This window comes from Anneissia japonica, unplaced genomic scaffold (genome assembly GCF_011630105.1).
Source record: "Anneissia japonica isolate Jap-2015-1 unplaced genomic scaffold, ASM1163010v1 scaffold284860_len1800451_cov186, whole genome shotgun sequence".
Taxonomy (NCBI): Eukaryota; Metazoa; Echinodermata; class Crinoidea; order Comatulida; family Comatulidae; genus Anneissia; species Anneissia japonica.
This window is the reverse complement of record NW_022706010.1, coordinates 1,026,092-1,042,744: the sequence shown is the minus strand read 5'-3', so window position 1 is coordinate 1,042,744 and position 16,653 is coordinate 1,026,092. Positions and strand designations below refer to the sequence as shown.

Genomic DNA, 16,653 nt, shown 5'->3' with positions numbered 1-16,653 from the left:
TTTTTTACTCCCATTGTATTGGTAATAATTTATATTTGCTTTTATTTTTATTTACACATAAATATTAATTTAGACAATTAGGACTACCCATAAAAAACATTGGTGAAACAAATGACATCAGAAGAAAAATACAGTATTATTAACTGATAATTTTTTATAATGCATTAAGTGACAAATATCTCATACCAATACACACTAAAAGGAGATGATTTTGGCAAGCATAAATTTGAGGTAATGTATATGAAAAAAACATGCCCATATTTCAATTGATAAGGCAAGAATATTTTTTATACCGTATTTAGTGAACCTTCCGACAGTCAATAATGGTGATTTTTAATAAAATTGAAATTAAATTTTTAGCCAGTTAGCACACAAAAAAATATAAAATAAAAAAAAAAATAAAAAAATAAAAAAAATATTTTTTATTATGCCCTCCACTCTCTGGAAATCTCCAAAGATATATTTCTTCCTTAATTGTATAAATTTAAAGCACTTATCAATCTCATTACTACACTTTTTATATTCATTAATAAAATTTTTATCTTTATTTTCTCCTCCACCTAGGCCCCTAGATGCTTTTGGCAAAATCATTTAGCTAAATAAAAAAACAGAATTTTTTTTTTCTGCCCTCCTCTGACGCTCTTATAAAAGTTTGCTAATACAGTATTAAAATACAGTATTAAATAAGTTTAACATCTTGGAAATGAGTTGGAATATTTGTTAACAAACAAACCCGACTCCACTCCCAAAGCATTTGATTATAAAGAATTAAGGGTCACCTTTGCAGTTTGAATCACTATCAGGTATGTACCATCTACGGTTCAATGCTAACATCTGCATATATATTATCATTTATTGCATCAGCAATTGGCATTGACTATTAGGAACAAATGGCGGAATTGCTCATTTCTTCCAGCAGTTGAAGAAATCCCTGAATTATCATGAGTTCTGTTGCATGACTCCAGTTGTCATCACGGATTACGCTGGTCATATACAACACATCTCATTCTGCACTGGAGCTGGTCCGCTTTGATGCTACTATCTTCAAGCAACACCCTTATACTTGTTTCATCATGATGCTGATGTTAACTTCTTTTTTCTAACCATTTCAACCAAATCTTTATAACGTAATATGCATTGCTCCTACAAAATAAAATAAAAGACTCTTTAATTCATGACATTACATTACATTACATTAAAATAAAACTTAAATTTGTTTTTAATAATTTTAGACAGATGATAAATTTGTAGAAAAAGCATGCACAAATTTATTTGGGTGACACAACTATTAGATTTTGGCCTAATAATAAAAATAATAATGATTTTAAAAAATTCATAACCGTTATATCAGCTGATGAAGATAACGAAAGCTACTGAAAAGGAAATAAAGCCATTGACTCTGAAAGGTAAATTTATTTTATTACATTATATCAATGATGAAATAATAATACTCACTCTAGATTTGCCAGGAACTTGTTCAGCAACTTTATTAAATCGATCACTGGTTCCTTTGGGGAACATTGCTAACGCTTTTTCGAATACTTTCTGTTGTGCCTGTGTCCAGACCTCCTCATCATTCACATTAACAGCCTTGTTGCTGTCCGCTTTGATATCCTGTATCAACAAAGTCCTTTCAGCGCTTTTCACAGGCTTTGCTGTCTTATGCCTACGATTGTCCTCACTGTTTTCCGATTTGAAATCACTTCTCACCGATATCTCTTCTTCATTGAGCCTCTTGCCTGATTTGCTGGTTACACTGGAATTTGTACCTTTGACGATACCTATGGTGGAATATATTTCGTTAAATTTATATTGTCTGAGGTAAAATTTTAGAAAAGCTTCAAAAAAATCAATTAACACACTGAATCGTTATGAACTTCAAATGAAACTCAAATTCAAACCATTACACTATTGTTGATTTAATGACTACAAAAATAAAAAAAGTTTGACATGCAAAGATAGATAATAGAAATGTTATTGTCTATGCATCTTAATCATCATCTTAATTAAAAAGGAAAATCTTTTCTCTCTTACAAGTTCAAGAACTTACTCAAATACAGTAAATATTATTGTACAATACAATTAACTAAACATAGACAGTCTTTATTTTCAATGTACCTTGAACAGATGCATCAACATTCATAGCATAGGATCCTGACTTCATTGACTTGGATTTTTTTAGCACCTACAACAAGAAACAAAACAGGATGCTAGTAAATGTTGACAAGTACATGGTGTACTTATTTGCACCTGTATATGGTTAGACATGTGTATCACCAACTGTTTCCACATTAATATGTTGACACCTATAAATATCCACTAACTGTACATTTATTATTTATTATTTTATTACTACATGGTGACAAGCGTACATGTTGTGTTTGGACACGTGTGTATTATGTCACATCCATATGCTACCACTTGTGTAAACCATATTTTGCCATCTGTATAATATACTATCTCCTCTAAATGTTCCCGCCTGTATATATACCGGTAAAAATTGATACATGTTAATTTTGCAATCTGTATATTTCCTAATGTATAAGTTGCCATAATATTTAACTATCTTCTCATCTGTACTATATCACCTGTATACATTGCCACCTGTATAATTTTGGCACCTGATATTGCAACCTGTGCATCCGTATAAATTGGTTATAGTCTGGGTCTCTACCTCAAGTTCAGGCAATTATACCAATGATACCTGGTATAAGATTCTCTAGTCTTACCTCATCAACAGACCGGTCCAACTCTGCTGCAATCTTCTGCCATCTTTCAGTGGTGCCTCCAGGGTACTTGGCCATACAGCGAACCATTTTAGTTACATCATCCGCTGTCCATTCCATACCCTGCAGAATCAAAATATATGCATTTACAAAATACTGTATATTCTCACGCATAATACAAGGCTAAAAAAAGCAAATTACCATTGAAAAACAGGGAGTCGTCTTATACGTCTGACATACAAGAACTGTCCAAAAATCTTCGAAAACTTGGGGTCATCTTATAGTACGCAGATTGCCTTACATATACGGTATATTAAATTAAAACATCATCAGTTATTCCTAATAACTAAAAAAAAACAATTCTTACCATTCTACTTTCAGAAACATGCTTCACTTCTTGGTTCTCTATCACACCATTTTGTACGGCGTTATAAATCACTGGGCCATTTCCTGAGCTCATTGGTATTGGCTCTGCTACAGGAGCTGTCTCAACTCTGACCCTTCTTTTAGGTTTACGAATCTCTTCTGGTTCTTCGGACTCATTTTCTTCAGGTAACTGTCTAGTCCTCTCTTGTAAGCACACTTTTAACGTGTTGAACATGGATGGTACATGCATTAATTGTGAAATAAATAAAGAGGTAAGTTTGACTGGAAGCAAGTCAGTTAATTTTGGACGTGAAATATTAAAATTTGCAAGCATTTCTTCTGACACAGTTACTTCCTCTTCTTCATCTTGGTTTTTTGTCTTTCTAGACTTTTTGTCTTTTTTCTTCTTTGGCATGAGGCATTCCTGAAATTACACAAAAGTTTGAGTTATGAAGAGTGAGCAAAAATACTTATTCTTATTGTAGAGAACCATATACAATGAACAATTTGCGATTACCTAAAATATACGGAGAGAATGTATCAATGGTGGTGGGGTATGATGGATGCATATGCACCCCCTCCCAAAATTGAAAAAAAAGTTCACATTTGAAAATGTATTATTAAGACAGTAGAAAATATTACAATATATCATTATTATTTACTGAATACTTGGTTGTCCCACTTAATGTAGGTATGGAAGAACCACAAAAATGTGTTTCAATACTGTTTGTGGTAAAAACTAAATTGAACATTCAAATAAAAAATTAAATTGAATGAATCATGGTTTGAAACCATTTAGTGTTTGCTAATTTACAGACTTTACATTTACACTTACATTCTCTTGGCAAGGAAAATAGTTTTCCTTTTCTAAATCATAATTGAAAGTTAATAACTAACTTCTATACAGCAATCAATTCATGTAAGTAAATGGATTACTGTATGTAGCTAACATCACATATGAAATATTTCATTTATTTAACAAACACATTTTACATGGATAACATTTTCATAAAAATTATGTTCTAACAAATGGTCCATGAAATAAATATGAATCTAACCATTAAAAATAACAAAAAGAAATATTTTTGGATTTTTTACAATATTTAAATGAATTTATGCTAGATGTTTAAATACACAAGAATTAAATTTGATAATACATAAAAAAATATAATTATTTTAGCTACAGCATGATTTTATTTTGAATTTTTAAATGAAGATTAATACAGTATACATTTTACGTAATAAAAAGGACTCATATACATAATAATTAGATCTGATTATACCAATATAACTAATCACAAAAGATTTCCTTTCATACATTAAAGGTTAATGCATACTAACTAAAAAAGAGATGCAGACATTACAGTGAAACATACCATTTCAAATCGTTTCTCCCAAAATGCTGCCCAGGCTACAATGTAATGACCGACTGTCATAATGACCGATACGAGGACACTAATCTCCAGTAAGCCCATCTTGCGTACCTTTCGGAAGTAGTACACCGGCTCACGCCATGTTGGCAGTCCAAACTCAAGAATTTCATTATATCTAAATTTGTACAGTAACAATTTTTTAGATTTGCAAAAACATAAAACAGACAGATAACTGTTTCTACTATATAATAAACATATAACATTAAATATCTAATAATATCGGTATTCATCCGATCTTTTACCTTTGGCGAAGTCCTTCATTCTTCAGAACCTCAACAACAGCAACAATCTAAAAAACAAAAAAAAGGTAATTTCATTGGGGGCATAAACTATATTTTTTCAGAATAATAAAAGGCATTTGGTTTACAAAATGCTATTATACTGACACATAACTTATTAGACCCCATCAATGAATTCTACCACAGGTAGAATATAATATCATTTAGGAAGCACATTGTTGCCAACTTTTCTCCAAAAAAAATCTGTGTGAGTCTCATGGTCAATCCGTATAAGTTGGCATCAATTTTATGTTAAGTATTACAATTTTGATTTTTCATCTAATAATTTTGGGGCATATTTTGAAACTTTACAGATGCCAGAAGACGATAAGAGTAGGGTATGAAGGATAAGATGTTTTTTTTCAAACAACATTTGTCATTAAAATCATCCCCGAGGTAATTTGACAATTCTTTCGTTTATTTCAGGAATCAATAACAGCTGACATGTTTATGAGGAATCTAATTACACTCTAGTAACATACATGTTTATATTCTTTATTGTTTATTTATAATCTTTAATACAATGTTATAATATAAAGTAAATGTGTCTTACTTTCCTGAACTTCTCCTCTGTCCCTTCCTCTTGGTTTTTATCTGGATGATACTGTAACGATAGTTTTCTGTAGGCCTTCCTCACGTCACTACTTGTTGCTGTCTACAAGAGGTAAAATACAGAGGACTCTCATCAGATAACTATCAGACACTACTAATAATGTTTATCAACTGTAAGTCCTTGTTGAAAAGAAACTTCGGATCAGGACATGGTCAGTAAGTACAACAGGAGACAAACCATGGGCGTAAGCTAGGGGCCCGATGCACCCTTCCTCCATGACAGCAAAATTTCACTAAGTGGGATGAAATACTAAAAACAATCATTAAATTTTTGCACCAAACATTATTTGCTGTTGTAGTTTATTGTTTGGTGGCGTCTCCCGTGTTTAAGTAACGCAATATTGCTAGACCGGATCGGACGTTACAGTTTATAATGATCTCAGATACAGTAGTTATTGAAACATGGAGGTAGAATGTTATGATAATGGATGTCAGTTATAGTAAAATTCATTACAAATTGAAAAAGAAACAAAATTTACTCAAATTTTAGGATAAGCGCAAGTTTTGCCAGTGTTGCGTAAGATTTGATTGGAATGCGTAAGACTTAATAAGGTGAATGATACGGGTTGACAGGTCTGAGACTAGGCCTAGGCCTAGATAATTTTTGGAATTAGGCCTAGGCTAGGCTAGGCAGTGATCATGCATATTGTATTAGTATTAATTTATGCACATGGATGGGATGGGACCAACAGCTTAACAACACCCCATTCTGAAGGACGAACTCCAATAATAATAATAGGCTAACCCTAGGTCTAGCCGCACTTAGTCTAGGGCTCACCAGGCCCTGTGCTAGTTATTGTTTAAGCTAGCTAGGGCCTAAATTAAGCCTAGGCCAGCCCATGCCCCTAGCCTAGGCCCTAGTAGCCTAGGCTAGGCCTAGTTGTTTGTAATTTGTAAACTTACTTGTTCAATCCCCAGGAAATCATAAAATGTCTGTGGAAGAATTTCTTCTACAAGATCAAACAACTCTAGCTCTTCATTATCCCAAGCTAAACTACAAGACAGTTTCATCATCACTATGCAGATGACAGTCAAGTACACCCTTTGTGGAACCATATTGAACAGTGACTTGCCACATCAGCCAGGCTATCCTACTTCCTCCCGGCGTCGTCAGTGTTTCCCTTGCGCTGCTACTGTACAGAGAACGAAGGCCTAGCTGTTGCTAGTCGAGTCTCTAATTAATTGGACGATTCCATTTTGAACACATTTTTGGAAAAATCGAATAATAAACGGCCGGCCGGACCGGGGCTTTTATTGGGAAGGGTGTTCTAGGGAAATCCGGGCGTTTATTATTGAGTTTTATTCGAGGGAGGCGTTTATTTTGTTTTGGTGTAAAACGTAATACTCAAACATTATTTCCGTCAAAATGTGTTATTGCGTGATCATAAAGACATTGATTCCAAGCAGGTTAGAAAACGTGTGTAATTCTAACTGGATTAGGCGTTTATTCAAAGCGGGCATTTATTCGAATAAATACAGTATTTTACTATAATTTATTTATTTTTCTTTAAAAAAAAATCTTCCCAGAATTTGTTTTTCATTGTATATTTGAAAGTTTCAAAAATAAACGAGCCTCAGCATTTCTATAAGAAAAAGAGAAATAATTTAAAAAAAAAACGTATGAGTTAACTTACAATAATTCACCCTAAAAAATACCCAGTTTTTATTGATTTACAGATGATTTAGTACAAAACACACCTTAGATTTGCTGCTAGTTATATGTTCCGGGAATATAATATTTTCTATGGCGTCCATAAAATTTGGGAGGACAATTTTATTTTAAAGTAAATAAAGCAATTCATCTATTTAATGAAAAAAATGACTTATATTAAAGTATATAAGCACGTGTGGGACACTAAGCGAGCTTGTCCAACATCACTCGATTGAATACAAATAAATTAAATTAAATAATATTAAAATAGAACAAACGTTACTCTGAATAAAGAAAGGGTGAGGCCATGATTCAAATTTTCGACCTTTATTTGGTCATCTTCAGGAATGAGAATACTAAAGACACTGATTACAAAAAAATGCTACAATATGCAAATTAGGGGATTGTTTAATTCCAAACAATTAATTAATGTTACACCAGTCGTAAACCAATTCCTGTACATGTAGACTCTTATTTTTGTTTAAGTGTCAAACCATAAAAGAATTGCATAGACGATGGTAGGTCATCCTCAAGAATACATTAATTTATTATGTTTGGAAATACAAACCAGTCAAAAGTTAAAGATGTTGCGGCGTTCTTTTATAGGAAATATTTTTTTGTTTTATATTTGACTAGTGACGTCTGGATATCTGGAAATAAACAAATTGAATCCAGTCTCATTCCCAACAACAAATCTTATATATTTTCTTTTTTACATACAACTATTAACAGCAAGTAATCTACAATTATCAATCTGGAACAGAGTACATACAGTACCTCCGCCCTGTGCCTGAATACAAATAGTAAGCAGGCCATGTATGATGGCTGAAACTGCAGCACACCCTAGAAGGAATAATGATATCACCCATTTTATTCAGGTATATTTTCTTGAATGCTGCCTGAATATGAGGGCCAATTCCATTATTTTCTTTTATGGACGAGGGTAAATAATTTGTCCTTTGACTTTACCTTCCGAAAAAAGTTAATACTGTCTTTTATTATGTAGCATTCTACTAAATTGTATGATGATAAATTCATTAGATTTTGTGTAATCTTGCTAACAGACAGAGAGACAGGCAGACAGACAAAAGTAACCTCCTTGACAGAGGTAATAACTTTGTGTATACAATATTCTGAAGTACCTTGGTTGTTAGGCTGTGGTTTGTGAGAGCACTCCATGTTAAATTTTAAATAAATGAATAAATACAACCACATAATTCAATATATTTCTCATTTATTCTCTTGAACAGGGTTCAAATTATATAAATGCACTTAAATACGAACATATGGAATTTTCATATTCAGATCAATGCAATTGGTGGAATAAATGTGTTAATGAAAATGAAATGAAGTGATGATACATCACATATTCCAAGTTTCGAAACTTTATTATATTATTTTATTAACTGAATAACAAAATATTTTAAATGCTACACAAAAACATACAATGATAATATAATCTATAAAATAACAATAATAAATTATTAAAATATAACATTTCACTTTAAATCTAATATTTCCAATAACCCAGTGGAAATCTTAAATCAGATTGGACATTATTGTAAATTAGTGCAAATAATTAATTACATCTTTTAATTTTACAAATGATAGTAATAATCATCATAATTTATGTTGTGCATCATAACTTCCAATCCTCTCCATCAATCCAGTCCAAGCCTTTTCAACCTGCAAAATAGTAGACATTATTTATCATTCAACACATATATTTACACAATACACTATTTTCTGAAGAACCAAAATTTCTTATAATACCAAATGAAAATTATGTAACTCAGTGTTGAAACATTAGACAGAAAATACATTTTAATATATTTTGATTTTGTTTTAAGCCACTGCGTGAGCATTGAATTCATTTTGAAAAAAGGTAACTGTAGTCATGGTCTTGGTAAGACCTATTCACATATATTTAAAAAGTTAAAACATTTAAACATACCTGTTTTTGAGTAATATCAGGTTCCCATAACGTACTAAGGACAACGTTCGCCACATTAACACGTTGTTGATTGCTAAGTTGTGACTGGATACGATTTTTAGCACGTTCTTCTGGAAGGTTGTCTCTTTCCATTATGCGCTTTATAGCCTAGAAAATTCAATACATGATATCAAATGAAAAACTGTACGTTAGGTGGGAGCTGTATGTAGAGGTTGTGGTACAGCGGTTGTGATAAAGACGGGTTATGGTGAAGTGATTGTGGAGCAATGGTTGTGGTACAGCGGTTGCAGTGCAGCAGTTGTGGTTCAGCTATCGTGCAATGGTTGCAGTGCAACGGTTGTGGTGCAACGGCTATGGTACAGTGATTGTGGAGCAATGGTTGTGTTGCAGCTGTTGTGGTGTAGCGGTTTTGGTGCAGTGATAGTGGAGCCACGGTTGTGGTGCAGCGGTTGTGGTGCAGCAGTTGTTTAGCAACATTTGTGGTGCAGCAATTGTGGTGCAGCGGTTTTGATGTAGCGGTTATGGTGCAGCGATAGTGGAGCAACGGTTGTGGTGCAGCGGCTGTGATGCAGCGATCGTGGTGCAGCAGTTGTGAAGCAATGTTTGTGGTGCAGCAGTTTTGGTGTGGTGTGGTTGTGGTGCATTAATTGTGGTCCAGTGCTTGTGGTGCAGAAGATATAGAGCATTGGTTGGGTTGCAGTGGTTGTAGTTCTGGTAGGTATTTCAAATCTGAAGCTGTCCCAAAGCACTTTGTTAACTGTTTATTTGCACTATACAAATCCATCTATTATTATTATTATTAATATTACTAACCATGAGTATGAGAATTTAATACTTTTAAACGCCTTTTTCTTCATAATATGCTCACAGAGAGCGAAGAAAATATGTGTTCGTAAAGCTCTGACGATACTGTCTAATTTAATGTGACAAAACAACTATGATACGGCATCATGATGCCCATATATGGGCACATCACACAAATTTGTTACATAAAATTTCATAGTGTGGACAGGGCTTAAATAGTGAAAAGGACTTAATTTGTCCTACTTTGTTAGAAAATCAAAATTGAGACCCTGAGGACCTTGTGATGAATTGTACAGTGCACCTTTTAGAAATTGAAATGACACTTAAATGAAGGATTAAGTGTATTCTTTATAAATCCTCATTTTTACTGGTACAATATTGTAAAGTCTATGAATATTTATTATCATATGATATGCTGGTATATACATGTACACAGCGTTTCAATTTCCTTAAAAGAACACTTTAACTAAGGCCAAGTTTTAATATTAATAATGAGAACTGTTCAAAGAATAATTACCTCAGCTTCAGGTACAACAGAAACCCAAATTTCATGTACCATTTTGTCCCAACTTGCTTCCAACAAAACTGCAGCATCAAGAATACACACTTCCAATCCTGAAAAACCAAATAAATCAAATTAAAATCTCTAGTTAAAAATGTTGTATTCACATTTACTACAATGAGGAAATTTAATTGACTATATTAAAATTGTATAGGCTGGCAAACACTGTTTGAATGCATGCATACATGGACCAATTGAACATGGAATGTATAAATAACCATTTAAAAATTACCCCCAGACTAGTACCCCTGGACAGTAAGACAAAGACATGTACTCCTGAAAAATCACCTTCCAATACAGTACCCATGGTAACTCACCCCTGGATAATTATCACCGGACAAATAACCTAGACAAGTTCCTCTTTGACATCTACCGCCCAGATATATACAGTACTTCTGGCCACCAGACACACATCCTTGGACAATCACTCAAAAATAAGTGTTTCAGACAAGTAGCCAAACAATTACCTTAAACATGTACTTACGGGCAATTGCCAGTGGACAAGTTATCTTTTCTAAAGTGCTTATCCATGGATTCTTACAAGAATTACCTCCGTGCTAGAACTTCCCAGTTACTAAATACAAACCTTACCTTGCTCAGAAAATGTCTCTATTTCCTTTTTAGCCATCTGGGCAATTGCTGGCCACACGATCTGGTTTAGTTTCTCTAAGTTGGCTGCATCAGAAAATACTTTAGCACCTAACATCTTACGATTTATGAAACCATCTTCACCTACAATGGCTGAAAAACAAAACAGTTTGTTATAAAAAAAAATTGGCTGTTAAAGAATAAAATTAGGTAAAATTACAAAAAAAGGAAGAACATCACTCTAAAAACACAAAATCAACAACACACACACAAAATTAGATTATTTAACAAGTAGAATGATGGCTTCAGCCAAAAATATATATGGATCGCAGGGGTACTTCATTAAACGTATTTTACTGCATTAAGTACAATACACTTTCTAAAAACTTCTGCAAAAAGCTCATGTACAAATATCTAATATTCAGGATTGTAGCTGTGGAAAACTAAGGGTGGGTGGTTGACATTTTGAAGGCGGGTGGGTGATAGCACTGGTAAACTCTAAAAAATAAAAATGGATTTTAAGGATGGGTAGAGGTTAATAAAGGTGGGTAGAGGTTAATAAAGGTGGGTGGAGAGCCATAAATTAGCTTTAGACTGGGTGAAAAACTTCAAGGCTGTGTGGCCTACCTTCACTCACCATAACTACATTCTTGAACATTCTACAAAGCCGGATAACAATAACATATAATTAGGAAAAAAAACAAATTCAACAAACAAATGAAAATTTGCTACTTTTTAATTAACCTAATTTAAACCAACCTTCTCCAAACTGTTTCACAACCTCTTTAAATGTTTCTGTTCCTGGCTCGTAAGCCTTGTGTCCAAGCTCATCGCATTTCACAATACCTGCTCCAATCTTGTGTAGCCTCTTGCAAATTGAGCTCTTTCCACTTGCACTGCCACCTGTCAGACCAATGAGGTAAGGCTTGGATGGTAAATTAGGACGTATCTGAAAAAAACAATAGGCATGAATATGGGTCATTCCAGCTCATATCAGCCAGAAATTTGAAAGTTCCCATGTGACCCACTTTGGATATTTAAAAAAAAAAAAGAATCCAAAATTTCAGCTCCAAATTCCAAGCGGTATTTAAGTTATGACCTTTTGAAATTTAGGCACCACGCCCCATTTTTCATGGCAGTAATGGCTCTTACAAAATGGTTTTTACAAAGCTATATCTCCTGGAATAACAAAGATAAAAAATTGAAAATTGCTACATAAACTGATATTTGGCCCCTCTTTCAGGAAATACCATTCGAATTTGGGTAGCGTATTTCATTAGAATGTTATATGCCTCCAAAAATCCCCAAAAGCTTTGTGCAAAAATAGATTTTCGCTTTTTCGGAGGATCATATCTTACCATTCTTTGTACGGAAGTTCAAATTAAACCTGTGATGAATATGCTCATACTACTGCATATATAAAAGTTTGCAAGGTAATTAAGGTAATAATGAAGGTATAATAGGGTCCTGAACATGGTTGCAGGACCATTGGCCCTAAAAATACCCCTGCTTTGACCGGCTGGATGACCCCCATGGACATGAATATAAGAGATTTATACCAGTATACAGATACACATATCATCATTGTAAGTAAAAGTTTAAACTTTCTTCAGTGAGAACTGATTTAAAAAAAATAAACAGATTTTAATGTATTCTAAATAGCAGGTCAAAGTTCAAATCAAATAAAAACCGCTTGGAAATTTAAGCTGAAAATCCAAGGGGGTCACATGGGCATGGTGGTTGGTTTGAGCCGGAATGACCCATACTACAATATTATCTCTGAACACAGAATCAAATAATTTTTATTTTCATTATTAAAATTTTATTATAAATATAAAATGATAAAAGCACTTTTGTTATTGCCAATAACAAAAGTGGTCAATTCAAATTTGTACAAGGCCTGTTTTAATGGTACAACTTACCACATAAATTTTACTGATGAATATATAAACATTATCTTAATCATTCTGTTAAATATTTATCATTTTGATAAATATTAAAAGGGTATTGATTAATCCTTTTTTATGAGAATTCAAACATATTGATCATTCAGTTGAGTATGCATCATAGGTTGATAAATATTCATTAGAATGCCTACCAGTGGCGGTCTTAGAAGGGTTCCAAGAAGACGAATACGCTGACTGGACGAGCTGATCTTAACTTCCTCATGCTCAGCATGATGGCAGTCTTCAACAAGACTTATAACATGAATGTCCAGTTCATTCAGCCCCTGAAATGAAAATACAATAAACGTGCACAATAATAACAATAATAATAATGATAATAATTAATAATAATAAATAATAATAATAATAATAATAACAATAATAATAATAGGCCTAATCATGTAAGATCACCATTAGTACTGTAGTTATTTTTAGTGTTTACTGCTCACAAAAACAAACATTTTCTTTTTTTTCCCTTTTTTTTTTGTAGACCACACCCTATAATTGCTTTAAATTAAATATGCAGATAACTAATGTGCCACACAACACAGGTGCTATAAATTAAAGACAAAAGGTATTAAAAGAGCTTCATGTTTTTGAGAAAAATGTGTATAATTAAAACCCATTAAAAACTAAACCAAGTTTAGCAACTTCAACTAACCTTTTCTTTCCTCTTCTTGTTGACAGCATCCCCACCTCCTTTCGTTTCCTCACTGACAACAATAGCTGTCATGTCAGCATAGACTATACTTGGTCCAAAAGGATCAACTATAGGAACTAGGGAATGATCATGTAACACTTGCGGCTTAACATCTGATAAGAAACTCTTTAAATGTAGGCATCGCTCCTCGATTGGTAGAATTAATTCTGTCAGTGTTTTCTCTGTGAAATAACATTTCAAATATGATTATTTCATTCTATTCAAAGAATATGTGTAGGTCTATATTTACTACTGACCAACCCATAGAATTGGCATTAGAAATTTGAAAAAAAATCGCAAACAAAAACGGTATAGGAGTTTCAGCCATTATTTATGAAAATGTATGAATGAGAATTGATGATTGTTACTGACCAGTGAGCAGGGCGGATTTAGGATGGGGGAAGAGCTGAGCTGGCCCTGTCCTCCCCACCACCCTTTTCAGAAAGTAAAAAGAAAAAAGAAAAAGAAATTACTGATAGCCCAAACACCTCAGAGGTTATTTCCAGGAGTCTGGAAAACGAAAATGTCAATAGGGTAGTGTTGTCCTTTGATCGCCTCGCTCCTCCCACATCATTGGATCCGCCCCCGGTAAATCTCTCACCAGAATAAAATTAAAACAATAATAAACTAACTTTTGATCATCGGCCCGTCTGTTACACCAATTGTGATCTTCTTTTCAGCTCTTAAGCAAGACTCGCTCAAGAGAATCTTGTGTCCATTATGAAGTCGATCAAATGTACCACCAAGTACAACATGTCCGTACGTCTGCAAAACATTATTCACTCCATTTTTTACATCTTCATCATTGACATCCCTAACATCCTGGTTATCATCCGAACAATTTGATAACTGCTGAATTTTTGGGGCTGTCGGTAGGGTGAAGCTTGTATTTAAGAATTGATTGAAGTTGGAACCAATGTCTTGGAAGTCTGTAAGAACTACTTCAACAGGACTTGAAATCATATGTGGTAGTGCACATGTACTCGGTAGAGTGGTAATGTTATGAAGGAGTATGCGAACATCTGGACACTGTTTGCTATTTCCAGCTTGCGCATAGATGTTCATCACAAGTTTAGATAAGGATTCAGTTGGTGGCGTGGTATGTACAGACACTTTGTTTAATACTCTGTCAAATTCAGGCTCAAGATGGATAATTAATGTTTCGTTAATAAGCGAAACTGCTTCATTGAGAATTGGAGTAATACGGCTGAGCAGCTGATGTATTGGTGATGTTAGGACCAGCAATCCGCAGCGGAACATCTTGATTTTTCTTTATCTATAAAACAATGACATAAATCACAATTTTCAATGGCAGACATTACTTCAATTAGTATATATATATATAGTATTTGATTTTCTTTAAAAACATATATTTTAAAATGATATCGCCACATAATAATATAATGAAAACTATCAAATACCATTTCATATTTGCCATCAGTATAACATTGTAATCACTAAACAATTTGTTGGCTACTCATATTCAAATGAAGATGCCCAGGCCAATTTAATGTAAGCATGTATGTATAATCTATGGTGATCCTTCCTGTATTTCGAGAGCTGTATAAAATACAATTGATATCTTTTGTTAGTAGATCTACTACTATTATAGTCTAGGCCCACTGTGTGTGTCCTAGGTAGGAAAGCAATCTATGGCTAGGCCAGCAGACTAAAATAAAACTTGCTTAAGTAAAACATTTGCCCTAGAATTCTGTCCACGGACCACGCATATTGAGAAAATAAAGGCTGATTTCTGTGTAACATTTTCTGTAAATTAGGCATTGGCATAGGCCTATCTTTTAATATACAACCAATGTATGTTATTACTATTTAGTACAGCAGCTGTGGCGGCATCAGGATTTGCCCAACGGGGGTCCAAAGTCCCAGATGGGGGGGATGATGTCCCCGACGACAAAAAAGTGGGCGCGGTCACTCGTCGCTACAAACCTTTTGAAAGTGGTCCTGGGGACGTAGACCCCCAAAAATGACAATTTAGGGGTTTCAAAGGCTTATTTAATCAATTCTAGCATCTAATAATAATATGTACAAAATACATAAAGTTTTTTTGAATTTTTTTTTCCCCCGACGACTTGTGGTTTTTCTCCCCGCCGCCACTGTACAGCAGTTACGATTCTGCGCACCTATTTACCTTGGAATTTTCCTCTCCAATTTGTGAAGACAGACCTGCCAGCTAGGCTTAGGCCTGTTTAGCCTAATATAATTCACAAAATAGATGTACAAAAAATCACGATGATAATTTCTTTGCCAAAATTATAATGAACAGTCAGTACACAAGTGTAGTATTATATAGGCATATCCAGGGCAGGCTGAGGCTATAACTAAGTAAGCCCAAGCAAGGTACATACATGGTCCACCACCAGGGCAGTCCGCCTATTTACACCAGCACTAGTTACCTTGCTAGGCCTAGGACTAGGTCCTGGCTAGGCTAGTTAGGCCCTAGCTAGGTAGGCCCTGGGCTGACCTGGCTGGCTGGTTAGCTAGCCTACCTAGTAGGCATAGGTCCTACTGAGTACTGAGCCTAGCCTACGTAATTCTAAACAACCTATTCCTCCTACAATTCGCTCAATTAGGCCTAGGCCTAAACACATTTTAAATGAACTTCTAAGAGCAATAATGCACTTTGTATATTATATACTACAAGTATTCCTACCGGCGTGCAAAGAAATTTATCATCGGGCTCTCTCGTTCCTATAGAGCATGCGCAATTTACTGAAACCTACACCATATACACACATGAACCTTTTTTATTTATGCCTACAGTCTGTACATGCAAAATAGGCCTATCATACAAATAGATTTATTTTTATATTATTCACCAAATCATATAAACCAATATAATAAATATAAATATGGTTTTATACATACATATATAGAAATAGAAGGAACTAGTGTTGTCCGAAAGCTCTGGTTCTATTTCTGGCTGTTTACTTACGTTTACTTTTTAGCTGTTGCTTATCATTTTTGTATCTCTATTGAGATCCAGCCATTGTTTCCCACAGCATTGTTGTTTTT

The 16,653-nt window shown here is 34.0% G+C and overlaps 2 protein-coding genes across 3 annotated transcripts; both read right to left on the bottom strand.

Moving 5' to 3' along the window:
• Window positions 1-570: 570 nt before the first annotated feature.
• On the bottom strand, window positions 571-6,584 carry LOC117106041 (dnaJ homolog subfamily C member 1-like). The gene is made up of 9 exons (XM_033247381.1): window positions 6,319-6,584; window positions 5,357-5,458; window positions 4,768-4,814; window positions 4,469-4,640; window positions 3,094-3,516; window positions 2,730-2,849; window positions 2,119-2,185; window positions 1,456-1,781; window positions 571-1,143 (listed from the first exon to the last, which is right to left on the bottom strand). The coding sequence occupies exons 1-9, from the start codon at window positions 6,469-6,471 to the stop codon at window positions 1,072-1,074; spliced, it is 1,482 nt and encodes a 493-aa protein (XP_033103272.1). The 5' UTR covers window positions 6,472-6,584; the 3' UTR covers window positions 571-1,071.
• Window positions 6,585-8,280: 1,696 nt separating this feature from the next.
• Window positions 8,281-16,407, bottom strand: LOC117106036 (bifunctional coenzyme A synthase-like). Of its 2 annotated transcripts, none has more exons than XM_033247369.1 (9): window positions 16,292-16,407; window positions 14,253-14,896; window positions 13,582-13,802; window positions 13,073-13,204; window positions 11,734-11,923; window positions 10,978-11,127; window positions 10,342-10,439; window positions 9,021-9,167; window positions 8,281-8,752 (listed from the first exon to the last, which is right to left on the bottom strand). In XM_033247369.1, exons 2-9 carry the CDS (start codon window positions 14,878-14,880, stop codon window positions 8,687-8,689), a joined length of 1,632 nt encoding a protein of 543 aa, XP_033103260.1. In that variant the 5' UTR covers window positions 14,881-14,896; window positions 16,292-16,407; the 3' UTR covers window positions 8,281-8,686. The 2 variants fall into 2 exon arrangements, with proteins under 2 accessions (XP_033103260.1, XP_033103261.1); XM_033247370.1 differs by lacking the exon at window positions 16,292-16,407 and adding an exon at window positions 15,042-15,200.
• Window positions 16,408-16,653: the final 246 nt, after the last annotated feature.

What these genes read in the sequence shown, in the direction of transcription:
- LOC117106041 (XM_033247381.1), bottom strand. Translation starts at nt 6,471, where the DNA reads ATGGTTCCACAAAGGGTGTACTTGACTGTCATCTGCATAGTGATGATG. An exon ending in CAGAGGAGAAGTTCAGGAAA is followed by an intron (nt 4,815 to 5,356) that starts GTAAGACACATT and finishes TTTGTTTTTTAG; the next exon opens with ATTGTTGCTGTTGTTGAGGT. An exon ending in TGGACCGGTCTGTTGATGAG is followed by an intron (nt 2,186 to 2,729) that starts GTAAGACTAGAG and finishes TTCTTGTTGTAG; the next exon opens with GTGCTAAAAAAATCCAAGTC.
- LOC117106036 (XM_033247369.1), bottom strand. Translation starts at nt 14,880, where the DNA reads ATGTTCCGCTGCGGATTGCTGGTCCTAACATCACCAATACATCAGCTG. An exon ending in AGACGGGCCGATGATCAAAA is followed by an intron (nt 13,803 to 14,252) that starts GTTAGTTTATTA and finishes GTTATTTCACAG; the next exon opens with AGAAAACACTGACAGAATTA. An exon ending in CTGTTGTACCTGAAGCTGAG is followed by an intron (nt 9,168 to 10,341) that starts GTAATTATTCTT and finishes TGAATTTTCTAG; the next exon opens with GCTATAAAGCGCATAATGGA.